This window comes from Centruroides sculpturatus, unplaced genomic scaffold (genome assembly GCF_000671375.1).
Source record: "Centruroides sculpturatus isolate CEXI.00-Female unplaced genomic scaffold, Cexi_2.0 scaffold738, whole genome shotgun sequence".
NCBI lineage: Eukaryota > Metazoa > Arthropoda > Arachnida > Scorpiones > Buthidae > Centruroides > Centruroides sculpturatus.
In genome coordinates, this window is record NW_019385164.1 from 45,586 (window position 1) to 62,263 (window position 16,678).

At 27.8% G+C, this 16,678-nt stretch overlaps 1 protein-coding gene across 1 annotated transcript in view; it reads right to left on the reverse strand.

Moving 5' to 3' along the window:
• Positions 1 to 16,678, reverse strand: part of LOC111635640 (myosin heavy chain, non-muscle-like) — a 78,315-nt gene that overhangs the window by 35,151 nt on the left and 26,486 nt on the right. Inside the window, 4 exon segments of the mRNA XM_023380660.1 lie at positions 12,324 to 12,339; positions 12,462 to 12,527; positions 12,650 to 12,742; positions 14,818 to 14,844. Coding sequence (XP_023236428.1) covers positions 12,324 to 12,339; positions 12,462 to 12,527; positions 12,650 to 12,742; positions 14,818 to 14,844 — 202 coding nt within the window.

The window sequence follows — 16,678 nt, forward strand, 5'->3', positions numbered from 1 at the left end:
AGTGCACAGAAAGGCCACTGTTTATGTTCGTTCGCACAGTTTTCGATGAGTCATATCATTCTTAACTTGAACGGAAATGAAATTTGTTACAACGTTGCACTTAGTCTTTCATATTTGTTGTTAGTAATTTAAAAGACATTTTGAAACACATACGGAACGATAATAATTTTTTAAAATATAATAACACAAAAATGAAAAGGGAACTCGGGTACATTTATTGAGAGCCACAAATAATTCTTCAAAGAGCCGCATGTTGGCCACCCCTGGTATAGACGAAATTGGCATAGAAATATCATTATTATTTGAACATATCCAAGATGGAAAATATATTAAAGAATTGCAGAACACTATTCAGAAAGTAATTGCTACACACCTAATTGACATATAATTAGGGGTAGCAAAGTAAAGTTATGAGATTTACGCACCAGTACTTATCACCAAATATTTCATACAATTAAAAATAAACATTTATATTACATTTTATCATTTCAGATTCCACAAAGAATGCCAAATCAATATTCAGCAAAAGTATTCAATATTTTAGAAATGTTAAATAACCTTTTACATAGTACAGTTAAAATTATTCTATACTTTACAAAACTTACAGAATGAATGCCTGAAGTGGAAGAACGAGGTTTTGATGAAGCAACATATGCCAAATACTGTATAACTTTTTTTGTATTTTCAGTTTTTCCAGCACCAGATTCTCCTCTGTACAAACATTAATAAAACAAGTTCAAATTACTTGAAGTACTTAAAATTCCATAATATTTTTAAAAGCCACAACTTCAACTCAAAATTTATTATTAAAATTAATAAAAAAAAAAGTTAAAACTAATTTAATAAAACAACAACAGTAGAAATTAATAAATAAATAACACTTCCTTAAAAATAATAAATGCTTTCACTTACGTGCATAAGATTGATTGATCTTCCCTATCTGTAAAAAAAAACAATAGAATATGTAGTATTAATTTGATTTTTATTATTTAAAGAATTTTACATTATTCTCATCATAATTTAAATTATCATTTTAAAAACTCATTCTTTATACTGTATATATAAGCATATAACACTAGTATGCTGATTAAACATGTATGTATATAAGTTTAGTAGAATCATTCAAAATTTATTGTATATACTGTACTAGTTACATGTAAATAACTTAAGCATACAGAATTTACTTTTAATACATCTTAATTATAATAATTTATTATATTAACTTTTTTTTTTATAAAACTTGTTCAAATTTTGATGAAAATTCCAAATTGACAAATATGAATAAATTCACAATGAATTTTTTCTTGTAGACATTACTGGACATAAAATTTTATTCCTGCAACAGATAGTTACATTCTCCATTTAACATCCTTTACAATTCTACAATTTGTCTGCTTGGGCAGTTGGAATTTAAAAGTTTTAGCCTCTGGATGTTGAGTGAACAGACTCAAAAGTACTCAAGGCTAAAGAATCTGGGATGAGAAAAAAATAACAAAGTAATCTTTTTTAAAGAATGATAGAGAGTTACTGCATTTTTATAACTGAAACTTTTGTTAAAATGGTAAAAACTTAGTTTATTAAACTTTTTTTTAAATAAAAAAACAAGTTTTCTTATTTAATGATTATTATATTACAAGCAGCACAAAGTATATAATGGAAGTTTATGAGTACAAAATATTCTAAAAATTGAAACTTAAATATTTACTAGAATTTCAGAATTTTGTTTACATATATTCGTAAGCAGAAGAACAGTTTTGTTTTCAAAACTATTCTTCTCTTCTGATATATTAAGCATTTAAGTATTCTGGAATAAGTCAAAATTTCAAATCTAGTAAAGAGATGTAACTTATATTTTTCTTGACTTGTAAATAGCATGTCTAATTTCATAAATTAATAAAATCTACATTATTGTTTCTAGTTTTCAGTTTTAATAACAAATTTATTTGTAATTTAACATCAAATACACAAATAAATTGTTGGAATAATTTTTAAATTAAATTTCCTAATTCACCAAATGAAACTTATATGAATTATCTGAAATTAATTTGTACTTGCTTAAAAATTCTCCTAGTCGTGTAAATAAGCAAAATTTCTGAAATAAATATTAAGCATAAAACTAATTGAGTACTAATCAAATGTTACAGCTGAATCCTTATCAGATGACTACGAGACTAATTAATTAATCATATATTAAGCAATCTGGAGTAGAGGTAGGCAGTTAATATACCATCTCATATTAAATAAATTAATTTATTTTTAGTTATTGAATTTAACATCTGATTAATTAATTAACTTCATAATAGCCCAATCAGAATCCAGCTGTAACATTTGACTAGTAATATTTATCAAATTGTTTGTAAATCTAATTGTTATTAAGTATTTTATGCAAGAACTAATAGCAATCTGAAAACTATATAAACGAACCAAACTAGAACTATGTTTAGATTAACTAAATGAAATTATATAATTATTAAAAACAACCATCAAATTCTACCTGTTTGTTTGTTTATATAGTCTATACATATTGGTGATTTACTTTATTACATAGGGTGGCAATTTATTATATTGATATAAGCAATCTAAAATATCAAATACTTCATTATTTATTTTTAAGTTATAGCTAAATGACAAAAATATACACACAATTGTAATATTAGATCATTATTGTCATTCAAAATAATTTGAACAATCCCGTTTAATTACCTCTTAAAACTTTTTCCTACATCAATTAATATGTCCCACTTTCTAAAAGAAATAATTCATTAATAATTAAACTATCTGACTTTCAATAAAATGTAGAACAAATTTAAATTTTATTAGAAAGTGAACAAGCATCTTTACAAACCAAGACATATATGTTAGATAATATATTTTCATTTCTCTTTTAATTTAATTCTCTCTTTTTTTTTCGTTGTTACTAAGCACATCAAATGAGATTGTTCTGATGTTTTTTATGTTGCAAAATATCTTTTTAAAATGTATTTTATTTATTATTGTACAGTAAAACCTGTCCAAAATGAAACCTGGATAAAACGGAAACCTGCCAAACCGGAAAATATTCGGTACCGTGCGATTCCGGTTTACGCAGGTTTTACAGTATAACTTTCGGCTTTAACGGTCAACCCCTCGCCCGAATTAGTTGGTTAAATCGAGGTTTTACTATAATATAATTAATTTTTCTTTATGCTACAGCAGAAAGAATCGACGTCACTCTTTCGTATAAGAGCAAATACAGTATAATAATTTTTGCTTTATAGATTCGNCTTGATATTCTTTACTCAGATATTAAGTCAGATGAACTGATCAACAAAACCGAAAATAATACATAAGTATCAGTATAAAATATTAATGCTTTTAGATTTCTCTAGTATTTAGTACTAAATATAATCAAGTACACACAGCTTAAAACTTGAGTCAAATGGTTATTATTATCTCCATTAAAATAGCAGAAATAGAATTATTAACAATACTTGAAAATACAAGTAAGGTTAATATTACTGAGAAAGATTATAATTACAAATTTACATGACTCAGATTCCCTACATAAAACATGCAAGTATTTATATAAAATATAAGCATTAATGATTTAGCTATTCTTTCTGTGAATCAAAAACTTATTTTAAAGTATTTAAAAATAATTTTTTGATCTTTGTATGTATGAGTAGGGACACTAAAGATTTTATCACATTTCTCCAGATCAAACTACAAGGAAAAATATGCTAAGTTCACTGCAAATGTTACAGAAATTGCAGTAGCTATAATAATTTAAAACAGACAGATATGCAAGGACATACAAAACAAATTGAAAGAATAAAAACATTTGTTTAAAAATGTTGAAGTAGCTTTAAATTTGTTATTACTGGAAATTTTTTGACATTCTTGTATATAATATATAATGAATCAAATAATATTATTTAAATATATAAATTTTCTATTTAGAATTTATTNTTCCCATACACATCACCCAAAATTTATTAAGTCTGTATCCGGAACCTGTAACCGGTGCGTGGCGCGTATATATTGTATATCGCTGTTGACGAACGTTTTCGAACAATCTCTTTGCTCTTCTTCAGGTCAACTGGTTTTCCCTGGACGGAGTGTATTCTATTTGTTGGGATCAGGTGTCATTTCGACGAAGTGGATCCTTTCTGACATGCGGTCGTGCGGTGGAGGGGAAGTTATGGGTTGGCATCCAACAGTGATTGCCAGGCCAGAGATACAGTCAGCTCGTCCTTCCGGTTAACGAACGTGGTTACCCGGCCGGCGTTGTAGATGTTGTCCCTGATTGGGATAAAATAGACTCGGGAAGTCTGGTGCGATCGGGAGAGTCTTTATCATTCCGTAGGATACGGAAAATCGTGGGACATCTTCTGTGCGCTAATAGTATCCTGTGTTCTCCGGCTATCTTCTTATGCACTGCTTTAAGGTATGGGTTGAATGTAATGGGGACTCGTGTCGAACCGTCTTGCTGGAGGTCGGCAACATTATTTGCGGTCGGGGAGTGTTTCAGGCGTTGGTATCGTTCTACTAAGTGGCGTGTCATGTTCGGGAACCCGTGCTCGGTTGCTATCCTCTTGATGCGGGCTAACTCGGTTGCCAGGGCCTGCTCGGTGGATGAGTGCGAGAACGCCCTTTCTACTAGAGCTCTAAAGGCGGCCGCCTTGTACGGGAATGGGTCACAAGAATTGGCTGGTATGTACTGTACAGTACGTAGGAGTGGCTGAGGGTTTGTGGTATACGGATGTGTGAATGCTGGGTCCTACTATTTTTATTTCTATGTCGAGAAAATGGACCTCCTCTGTGCTAGCCCGCTCTAGTTCAACCGTCAGACCGAAAGGGATGTTGTTGATGGTTTTGACGAAGGATGTCATGTCAGGGATTTCCCTCCATATGATGAGAATGTCGTCCACGTATCTTTTATAGATCAGGATGTTAGGAAGGAAAGGCGTGAGGGCCTTACTCTCGAGCTGTCTGACGACCATTTCACAGAGGTATCTGACAGCGGGCTACCCATCGGTACACCCATTCTTCTGCCGGTAAATAGTGCCATCGAACTTAAAAACAGAGTCGAAACACATGAGGTGGGCCACCTCAAGTATCTGTTGGTGTAGAATATGGTATTGAACTGTATTAAATTAAGGGATCAGAAGGCTGGAGGGAGCTCCATCGAAAAGTACATAGATTTGAAGTCCAGGACTGTCATAAATTGTGGCGGGGAGGGTAGATCTTGCAGGAGGAGGATGAGGTCAGTCTGTTTATTTACGTTGTAGGGGTAGCTCTCCAGATGAGGAGTTAGAAGGTTGTGTACGGCTTTTTCAAGCTTCCGTGTGGGCGCCCTTACTTTGTCTACAATCGGGCGTGACTGTTGACCCACTTTATTCTCAATATCCATTTATGGTTCAAATTTGGAAAGATGGTNTAGCTAAATGACAAAAATACACACACAACTGAAATATTAGATCATTATTGTTATTCAAAATAATTTGAACAATCCCGTTTAATTACCTCCTAAAACTTTTTCCTACATCAATAAATAATATGTCCCACTTTCCAAAATAAATAATTCATTAATAATTAAACTATCTATCTGTCTTTCAATAAAATGTAGAACAAAGTCTAAATTTATAAAAATGCAGCAAATATGCTTTTAACACTGATATAACAAAATACAAAAGTAAGTCAAACTCTCTTTTCATTGTTGCTAAGCACATCAAATGAGCTTGTTCATGTTTTTTCTGTTGCAAAATATCTTTACTTTCTGAACACTTTTCTGTATTATCTAGATTTTGTATACCATATCTTCTGCACTCTCAAAAAATTAATAACATGGGTTTGTTTGCTTCTGCTTGACAGACCTTTGTAAATTTTATGATATGGAGCAAAGTTATTTTGAAGTTTGTTTTTAAACTTTGTTCTTTTTTTAGTCAACAAATCTGCATTAAAAAAATAAGATTATAATCACATGGCAAAGTTTATATCATCTCATATGCTTTTTTAGTGTAAACTTGAAAATCCAGAATGTTGTTCTATTATCATTTTCTCAATTGATTCGCTTTACCTTTGATGCCATTTACACCAAATCTGCTTTGCCAGATACTTTTTCTACCAGTAATTCTTGAACATCTCGGTACTCCTTGAACAACTAAACACTTTCCTTTCAAGTGTTACTACTGCACTAGTTCATGGTATAACCATACCATGAACTGACTCTAATCATATATTTTTCCAACACATTTAATGTTGATGGCTTTACTTCTTTGAGTAATAAAGCTATGATTTAAATACTGTTAACAATTGAAAAAAGTTTCCACACATCCATAAAGCAAAATGATTATTGAATTATATTGACTATATTACTATTACTGTTAATAATTAAATGTTAAGTAATTTGGCACCAGCAGTAGGTCTTAGTCACCATCTCTTGCTAAATTCAATAATTATAATTAATATCTTAATAATTTAGGTTCTGGAAGAAAAGAATTGGCCCAAAGTAGGACTCGAACCTACAACTNATTAAATGTTAAGTAATTTGGCACCAGCGGTAGGTCTTAGTCACCATCTCTTGCTAAATTCAATAATTATAATTAATATCTTAATAATTTAGGTTCTGGAAGAAAAGAATTGGCCCAAAGTAGGACTCGAATCTACAACTCTGCTTACTGTGCAGTTACATTGCTAGTTACACTACCCAGACTTTAATCAATCTTCACTTCCAGAACTATTAATTTAGATACAATCAACCTTGGTTATTTAGTCATTTCCAACTGGTGCTGTAAGTAACTGAGTATGGTTATATCTAAATTAATAATTCTGGAAGCACAGATTAGATGAAGATCTGGGTAGCATAACTGGCAATGTAACTGCACAATAAGCTAAAGATACAGGTTCAAGATACATAAACAAACAACATGTAAACACAGTAACAGCTTGTTCTGTCTTTATTGTGGTTGAGTATAACACTAAACATTGGTATATGCACCATCTTGTATATACTCCAACACCACAACAACCATAACAGGATTCCTCCACAAAAGCTCAAAAATACTGTTATGTGAGGTTTGTGACAACTTTATACTTATGATACTTCTACTATATTGTAGAAGTATTATAATGGGAGTTACCCATATTAAAAAAAACCCATAATTCAAACATGTAATAGAAACCGATAATACCCGACAAAAATTTAAATACAAAAGTTATAAAATTAGATTTTATACAGTTTTGTATAGTTATTTGAAAATTAGATAGAAAAATGTAAAATATTATCCAAAAGCAAATGAAAGTTTTCAACAAATAATTTATTATAAATTTATTTCAAATATCAGTATTATTTCTTGCAATAAGAAAATGAGATGTAATGAACAGGAAAATGTTCCTAAAAACAATATTCAGGGCATAGTACTTTTAGGAGAGAATGAATTGTTTTTATTGTTAAAATAATTGTACAGTATTTTCATATTCTCATAATATATCATTACATTTAAATACATCGACAGATTTAAAAATCTTATAGAAGACAACTTTAAAAACTATTTAGAAAAAAACTATAAAAATTAAACATTTAAAATTTAATAGTCTGATCTGCTATTAATAAACAAACACTTCAAAAACAAGTGTTCAAACTCCTGTATTTTACTCCAGATGACTGAAGTTTTGCTAATTACACAAAAACATTAGCACAGTTGGTTCTGTTTATTAGGCCTACTTCAATTATATTAATTTAAATAAAATATAACAAAATGAATTAAAATTGAGCAAGAAAACTTATAATAAATAGTACAATAAAAATTAATAATACACCTTTACATGCAATCAATAAAACTTCATAGAGTAAATATATATACTTTTCACAAAATAAAAATGGCAAGAATCTTCAATTATTTGACTTTCAATTAACTTATTTGCTCTTCAAACTAACTAAAGAAATCAATGCACAAAACAAATATTAGAAAATACAAGATCAAGTTACAGGTGTTCACTGGACTATTTCCACTACCAGCAACAAATAAATCAACCAGTAACACACAAACAATTGTGTCCACCTTCTCATATTTAACTTTTACATAAATTTATCTAGTATCTATTAATGTTATATACAGAATTATATTTACAGAGTGATAACACATACATAACTATGCCCAAACTAGTCTAAACACCACACATTAAAATTTACTATTAACAAAAACTTCCAATATGTGTCAATATTTAATCTTAACTAAAAATGTTAATGTATAAAGTCAAAGCTTAAAAACTTATACTAATAATAATCAAAACAAAATGACATGCATCATATACATATATATATATAAATCAAGCATCATCTATCTATACAGTTGCCACCATCTGTCTTTCTTTGTAAAGTTTTCTGTAAAAGCTGAAATGGTTTCAGAAATTATACTAAATGCAAAAATAGAAATTAAACTATTTGAATAAGAGCATTGCACTAGGAAAACTAAGGTTCACTTTTTTCTACTAACAATGAGCAGGGATGAGAAAAAATTGGTTTAGTATTGCTAACTCTGAGTGCTGTCAAGTTGGCAATTAACTTCATTCAAAACATACCCACATTAACAGAAACCCACACTGATTGAAATCATATATATCAAAGATTACCTGTACATGAATGTCAGAAAGCATAAAAAGAGAGCATTAAAAGTTATATATTTATTTAAAAACAAATATTTTAAAATTTCTTAAATATTACCAATAAGTTTACAATACTAAATAAATTTAATTCAATATACATAAAATATTATTTTAAAATTATATGTACTTATGAATGTTGAATAAAATAAAATTACATAGTAACATTTGTGAACAAAATTTTCTTATAAGTGACTTAATAATCATCATGAATATGTTTTAGCAGCAAAGAAATTAACTGATATTTAATTAATGCAGACATTTTCAATCATCTTCACAGGCAACCAAAAATTGAACACAGTTGAATAGAACATATAAAATAACAAAAGAAATTAAAACATCTTACTGATTCAGATATATCCAACTAGCACAATCCATCCAAATCTACAGGCACATCTTAAGACTCACATATCTATGGACATTTTTTTCTGTCTCTAATGTCCAGAAATGGGAACTGAGCTCTAAAGCTAAAGTATAAAAATCTGGATCTGTTATTTATGTGCATCCAATTTTAATGATGAATAAAATAATCAATGCATTCTATTGATTAATTCAATACCAATCTGCAACAGTGAATGCAGAACAATATTGTCAAATATTGGACAAGTTATGAAGAACTGCCAGCCAAAAGAAATGATTAAACCTACCATATATAGGTATTATATTGTATGATATGTAAAAAACCCAATGCAGCACGAAACACTATACAATGGTTTCAATAATGTGACTGAGAAGTTCTAGAACATACTCATGCACTCTTAATCTTGTTTCAAATAGTTTTAATCTGTTTGATCCTTTAAAGCACCACCTTGCTGGATCAATTTTCAGACAAATGACTTAATCAAATAAGTTGTTACCATATTGTTCCATAGAATGACCTCAATTTCTACAATAGAATATATGTCTTATCATGCTGTGACTGGTACTTCAACAGTGATAACTTTGTGAGACATCAGTGATGCCCCTTAGTTAATACCAATTTGGAAATAAACTTTCTGTTCTTTGTCAACTCTTATTTATCAGACAAACCAAATAAAATAATTTATTTCCTACTGTTAAAATTTTATAGTCTATCAAAATTGTATATTAAGAATAACTCTAGTGTTATACAGTATTATAAACTTAATATAACAATGAATAAACTAAAAAATTATCATCAAAATTTAAATATAAAATAGAGAAAATACAATTAACAATATAATAAACTCATCTAAAACAAACAATTTCAAATTATCAATTAATTTGATAAATTAACCTGTTTTTAATTACTCTAATATCCATATTTTTATTTTTCTCCATTTCTCATTTAATTCTGGCCATTATTTAACATCATACGAATTTTATGATTCTATGTAAACGTTTTAAAATTACTAATAATTTAACTGAATATACTTTTAAAACTTTTGATAAATAATAAGCTTTGTATTATAAAATATATTGGACAGAAACAAAAACCTGATTTTTCTAATAACCAAATAGCTTCAAATCAGCTTGTCTTCAGGATATAATTAAGCTACTTATATAATCAAGAAATTTTGGCTAAAGATGAGCAGTTAAGCTGCCACATTGCACTAAAATTAATATACATAATAAGGATACATGTTTCAATATTAGCACCAGCAATAAATCCAGATGCATCAAAATTGATTCTGATGAATTTACCCTGAAATTGTATATAAATAATAATGAAAAATCAAATATATTTGATTTTATGTTTTTTTCAGAATTATCATCATCTAGAAACACATTCATAATAGAATTTTAATAGAAAAATATAAAACTTACAAATCTTGAGGAATTGTCATTTTTAACAGTCTTTGCATTACCAAATGCTTCAAGTATAGGATTGGCTTGAAGTAATTGTTGTTCTAATTCTCTCTGCGATGATGATAATCCATATAAATATTTAATTTTAAACTAATATTTAACATTAAAAAAGTATAAGGCAAATGTTTAATACAGGTAACACTTGATATAAACAGTTAAACGGTGCCACAAGTATACCACATGTATTGAAGTTAACAATCAATGAGAAATAAATTTATTCGTGAATTAGGTTATTAAGAAGTCAACTGAAATCATATTTTTTTTATTTATATTCACTTGAATGGAATAAAATCATAGAAAATGAAGAAACAAGTTTAATAAAGCATTTATTGAAGAATTACTAATTAATTATTTTAGAGTATAATTGCTCACATAAATATAAAAAACCAGAAAATATTAAAGATCAATTATTGAAAATTTAGACTAACCAGTAAATTAAAATTTTATAATTTTATATATATATATGTTACCGGCCAAATTAGTTTGTCCTAGGCCAAACAGGTTTATCCTACGCGTGCAATCCTACGATAGATACAATAATAACAAAATTTTTGTGGGTGGAATGATAGACTTCACAGTTGGACTCGTATCTCTTTCCTCATATCTCCTTCCTATTGAGCGGAGAACACTTCTAGCACGAGCAGAAAATTGCTGGATACTTGACTCATCAGAAATTAATACTGGACTCCACTTCGGTCCGAAATAGTGTGCTCGGAAAGTTAAGTTCCTCACTCTTGCCGCACTCGTTCAAGTTTTGAGTTTTCTCCTCCATAATCCTGGTTAGAATCTTATGAACAGACTAACTTGCTCCTGATCTTCCACTCACACCCTCTCTGTGTCCTTGGGATTTCGGGCTTTTATAACCTTTTTCCTCCCGAAATCCCGAGGTTTTGNGCGCCCCTATCGTGTGTCATATTTCAAACATTCAAATTAACAATTTTAATTCTTATTTAAATTAACAATATGAATTATTATTATTCATTTGGCCCATAAATTATTATTTGGTCAATATAACAATATAAATAATTCAGTATATTTGTAATAGGAATTTATTATTTCAGGGGCTTATATCTCGCGAAGGATCGCGAGTAGGGGTATGGTTCCTTTGATTTTATTGTTCGCACAGGGGCTACAGTTTGGGGGGGTCGCCACCTCTTCATTCGGAGGGTAAATCTTACCATTGGGACTTTAACAGAGCTGTACAGCATATTGATAGGAACAAAAAAGTCAAAGGAACCGTGCCTCATGGAAATTTGTAAAGAACGCCCAGTAGGGGGCGTCCCGGGTCACTAGTAGAATATATGTCATATCATGCTGTGACTGATACTTCAACAGTGATAACTTTGAGAGACATCACTGATACCCCACTGATACCAATTTGGAAATAAACTTTCTGTTCTTTGTCAACTCTTATTTATCAGACAAACCAAATAAAATAATTTATTTCCTACTGTTAAAATTTTATAGTCTATCAAAATTGTATATTAAGAATAACTCTAGTGTTATACAGTATTATAAACTTAATATAACAATGAATAAACTAAAAAATTATCATCAAAATTTAAATATAAAATAGAGAAAATACAATTAACAATATAATAAACTCATCTAAAACAAACAATTTCAAATTATCAATTAATTTGATAAATTAACCTGTTTTTAATTACTCTAATATCCATATTTTTATTTTTCTCCATTTCTCATTTAATTCTGGCCATTATTTAACATCATGCGAATTTTATGATTCTATGTAAACGTTTTAAAATTACTAATAATTTAACTGAATATACTTTTAAAACTTTTGATAAATAATAAGCTTTGTATTATAAAATATATTGGACAGAAACAAAAACCTGATTTTTCTAATAACCAAATAGCTTCAAATCAGCTTGTCTTCAGGATATAATTAAGCTACTTATATAATGAAGAAATTTTGGCTAAAGATGAGCAGTTAAGCTGCCACATTGCACTAAAATTAATATAATAAGGATACATGTTTCAATATTAGCACCAGCAATAAATCCAGATGCATCAAAATTGATTCTGATGAATTTACCCTGAAATTGTATATAAATAATAATGAAAAATCAAATATATTTGATTTTATGTTTTTTTCAGAATTATCATCATCTAGAAACACATTCATAATAGAATTTTAATAGAAAAATATAAAACTTACAAATCTTGAGGAATTGTCATTTTTAACAGTCTTTGCATTACCAAATGCTTCAAGTATAGGATTGGCTTGAAGTAATTGTTGTTCTAATTCTCTCTGCGATGATGATAATCCATATAAATATTTAATTTTAAACTAACATTTAACATTAAAAAAGTATAAGGCAAATGTTTAATACAGGTAACCCTTGATATATGCAGTTAAGCGGTGCCACAAGTATACCACATGTATTGAAGTTAACAATCAATGAGAAATAAATTTATTCGTGAATTAGGTTATTAAGAAGTCATCTGAAATCATAATTTTTTTTATTTATATTCACTTAAATGAAATAAAATCATAGAAAATGAAGAAACAAGTTTAATAAAGCATTTATTGAAGAATTACTAATTAATTATTTTAGACAGAGTATAATGTAGTTGCACACAAAAATATAACAAATCAGAAAATATTAAAGAACAATTATCGAGAATTTAGTCTAAATTCTCAATAATTGTTCTTTAATATTTTCTGATTTGTTATATTTTTGTGTGCAACTACATTATACTATGTCTAAAATAATTATACATATATATATATAAATCAAGCATCATCTATCTATACAGTTGCCACCATCTGTCTTTCTTTGTAAAGTTTTCTGTAAAAGCTGAAATGGTTTCAGAAATTATACTAAATGCAAAAATAGAAATTAAACTATTTGAATAAGAGCATTGCACTAGGAAAACTAAGGTTCACTTTTTTCTACTAACAATGAGCAGGGATGAGAAAAAATTGGTTTAGTATTGCTAACTCTGAGTGCTGTCAAGTTGGCAATTAACTTCATTCAAAACATACCCACATTAACAGAAACCCACACTGATTGAAATCATATATATCAAAGATTACCTGTACATGAATGTCAGAAAGCATAAAAAGAGAGCATTAAAAGTTATATATTTATTTAAAAACAAATATTTTAAAATTTCTTAAATATTACCAATAAGTTTACAATACTAAATAAATTTAATTCAATATACATAAAATATTATTTTAAAATTATATGTACTTATGAATGTTGAATAAAATAAAATTACATAGTAACATTTGTGAACAAAATTTTCTTATAAGTGACTTAATAATCATCATGAATATGTTTTAGCAGCAAAGAAATTAACTGATATTTAATTAATGCAGACATTTTCAATCATCTTCACAGGCAACCAAAAATTGAACACAGTTGAATAGAACATATAAAATAACAAAAGAAATTAAAACATCTTACTGATTCAGATATATCCAACTAGCACAATCCATCCAAATCTACAGGCACATCTTAAGACTCACATATCTATGGACATTTTTTTCTGTCTCTAATGTCCAGAAATGGGAACTGAGCTCTAAAGCTAAAGTATAAAAATCTGGATCTGTTATTTATGTGCATCCAATTTTAATGATGAATAAATAAAAAAAAAATACATTTTTTTATTTTATTATTATTTTTGGTATTTTTAATTTTGAATACTGTTCTTCATTTCGTCATTTTATACATTCAGTTATATTCAATTTTCATATGCCTGATGATGGTCATTTAATTAATGTGAATGTTTTTTATTGTTAAAATGTATTGGTTAGTTATTTTCTTGTTGCTAAAAAGTTTGTGATGATTATTTATGATTTATATAGCAGTTTAGTATGATTTAATTGGCTTTAAAATATATACAAATTTAAGGAATATATTGCAACATTATAAGTATATTTCAAATATATTAAAAATATATTCAATCCAAACAAATCTTATTTCGTCAAAAAAAATCTAAATCATTAATTTAAAATTAATAAGTTTATGCAATTTTCCTAGATGATATTTTTGACAAAACAATGTTTTCAAAAGTAATTTTGCTTTAAAATTATTATGTATTTTTTGAAGCTACAGATCTCTCAAAGCCTTAATTTTATATAAAACAACAAAATTTTAAATTTATTTTTTCTTTCATTATACTGAAAACTTAATTTCATTTGTATTAGCTAGACAATATCAAATCTGTTTATAATTTCAATTTTAAACAAATTAATAAGATATTTTTTTGAATTTAAATATTAAAAAAATTTGAACAGCAAATTAATCTACAAAGAGATTTAAAAAATTTGAACAACAAATACATTCTTAATTTGGATTTAAAATATGTACTCACAATGACATTTACAGATGGAGCATGATACTGTAATGAACAGAAAAAAAAACACATTAAATTTTAATGAATAAAAAATATTAAATTTATTTTGTAATTGTTTTTACTTCAAATAAATGCAAGTAAATAACATATTTATATACTTAAATTTTTAAATGTGATTGGATATTTAATTTTAGTGATTTATCTCTAAAAAAAATCAGTCTTAAACAATAGAATATCAAAAATAAAAGGAAAAAAAGTACTTTTATTTAACTCTCTATAATATCTGCCAATTCATGATTAATATATTAGATTTGAATAAACTTAAAATTTTATTTTAATTATCTATTATGCTAATTATCAGAAAATCTCTCCTAAAACTTTATAATAATAAAACAAGGAATGGCAGAAAATAAAATTCTATTTTCTAACAAAATTTCACTTAAGCACTTAAAATGAGATTCAAATATGCTTTTTTTAAAACAAAATTACAACTTTCTCTAAAGAAAAAACAAATCTAATAAATAATCAAGGTAGACAACATACATGCTATAAACATACTATATACAAATTATAAACAAATATTAGTGAAACAAATTCCTTCTCTCAGAAAATTAATATGAAATAAACATTTATATATATTTAAGAAATGTCTCTATAGGTCTTCCTCAGACAAGTAGCTTCAGAAATTAAATAGTATAATTTACCTTAATATTGTTAGTTTTTACAAAGAAATTTATTGATAATGAGTATATCTGTCTATAATAAAAGTCTCAAAATACACTCCTTATGCATAAATGAATATTTTTATCAATTCATTTAAAAAAAAATATGTATCTTTTTTTATGAATGTAATGTACTGTATAATATCCACTTTGATTATTTCCTACAATTGCTCAGCTTTCAAGCAAAATCCAAGACATAAATGTACTCATTTATTTTCTAAATAAGTGCATTTAAACTTTCATTGGTTCAATAAAAACAAATATTAGTCCAATGCTCCAATATTGGATTACTGCTTTATTGGACCAATAGAGCAATGTTCATTATAAATGCTTCAATAACAGATGTCTTACAACTCTATAATTGTTGTTATATATTTGTTTATTTTGACAGTAAGAGTAATGTCATAAGTGGCACTTTTATGTTGTTTTTTTTTTCAGTTTTTAATTAAAAAAAATGTCTAAGCTATCCTTTATTATTTACTATCCTCATGTGGCAAAACAATGCAAAAACTTTGGTTTATGTGGAATAATGTTGAATATCCTTTCAAGATGGCAGATAGCTGTAATGAAAAAAAAGCAAACATTGGAAATAAAAGAAAAAGAAATGTTTCTGAATAGAACAATAAAAGAAAACAGATTGAAAAAGCCGGAAAAGTCTGTATTTTCTAAAATGAATTCTATGGTCATCCAAAACACTGCCAAAACCAGTGGGCAGAAAAATATTATATAGCACATAAATATACAAAAAGCTTACACTATAAGTTTCCATGAAATAATGTTCATATTTATTATTATTGAATTTCATTTCTAATTTTATTAAAAACAACTATGAATATTATAATTATTCCAAAGAACAGTATAGACCCAGGGTGGCCAAGCTCCTTGATAGTCCGAGCCATTTTTCAAAATTGAAATTTTTCGTGAGCCGCAATTAGATATGTATTAAAAAGGTATGTAAAAATTCCAGATTACAAATTATATCCGTAGCAAGAGTGATACAAATTGTTTCCTCCAGAGCACAATGTCAACTGTCCATTGCAATGACAGTTTACAAATTCAAAGTTGGTCTGCAGTCGGTCAATAACGGACAATTACACCACTGTTTATGTTCGTTCGCACAGTTTTCGATGAGTCATATCATTCTTAACTTGAACGGA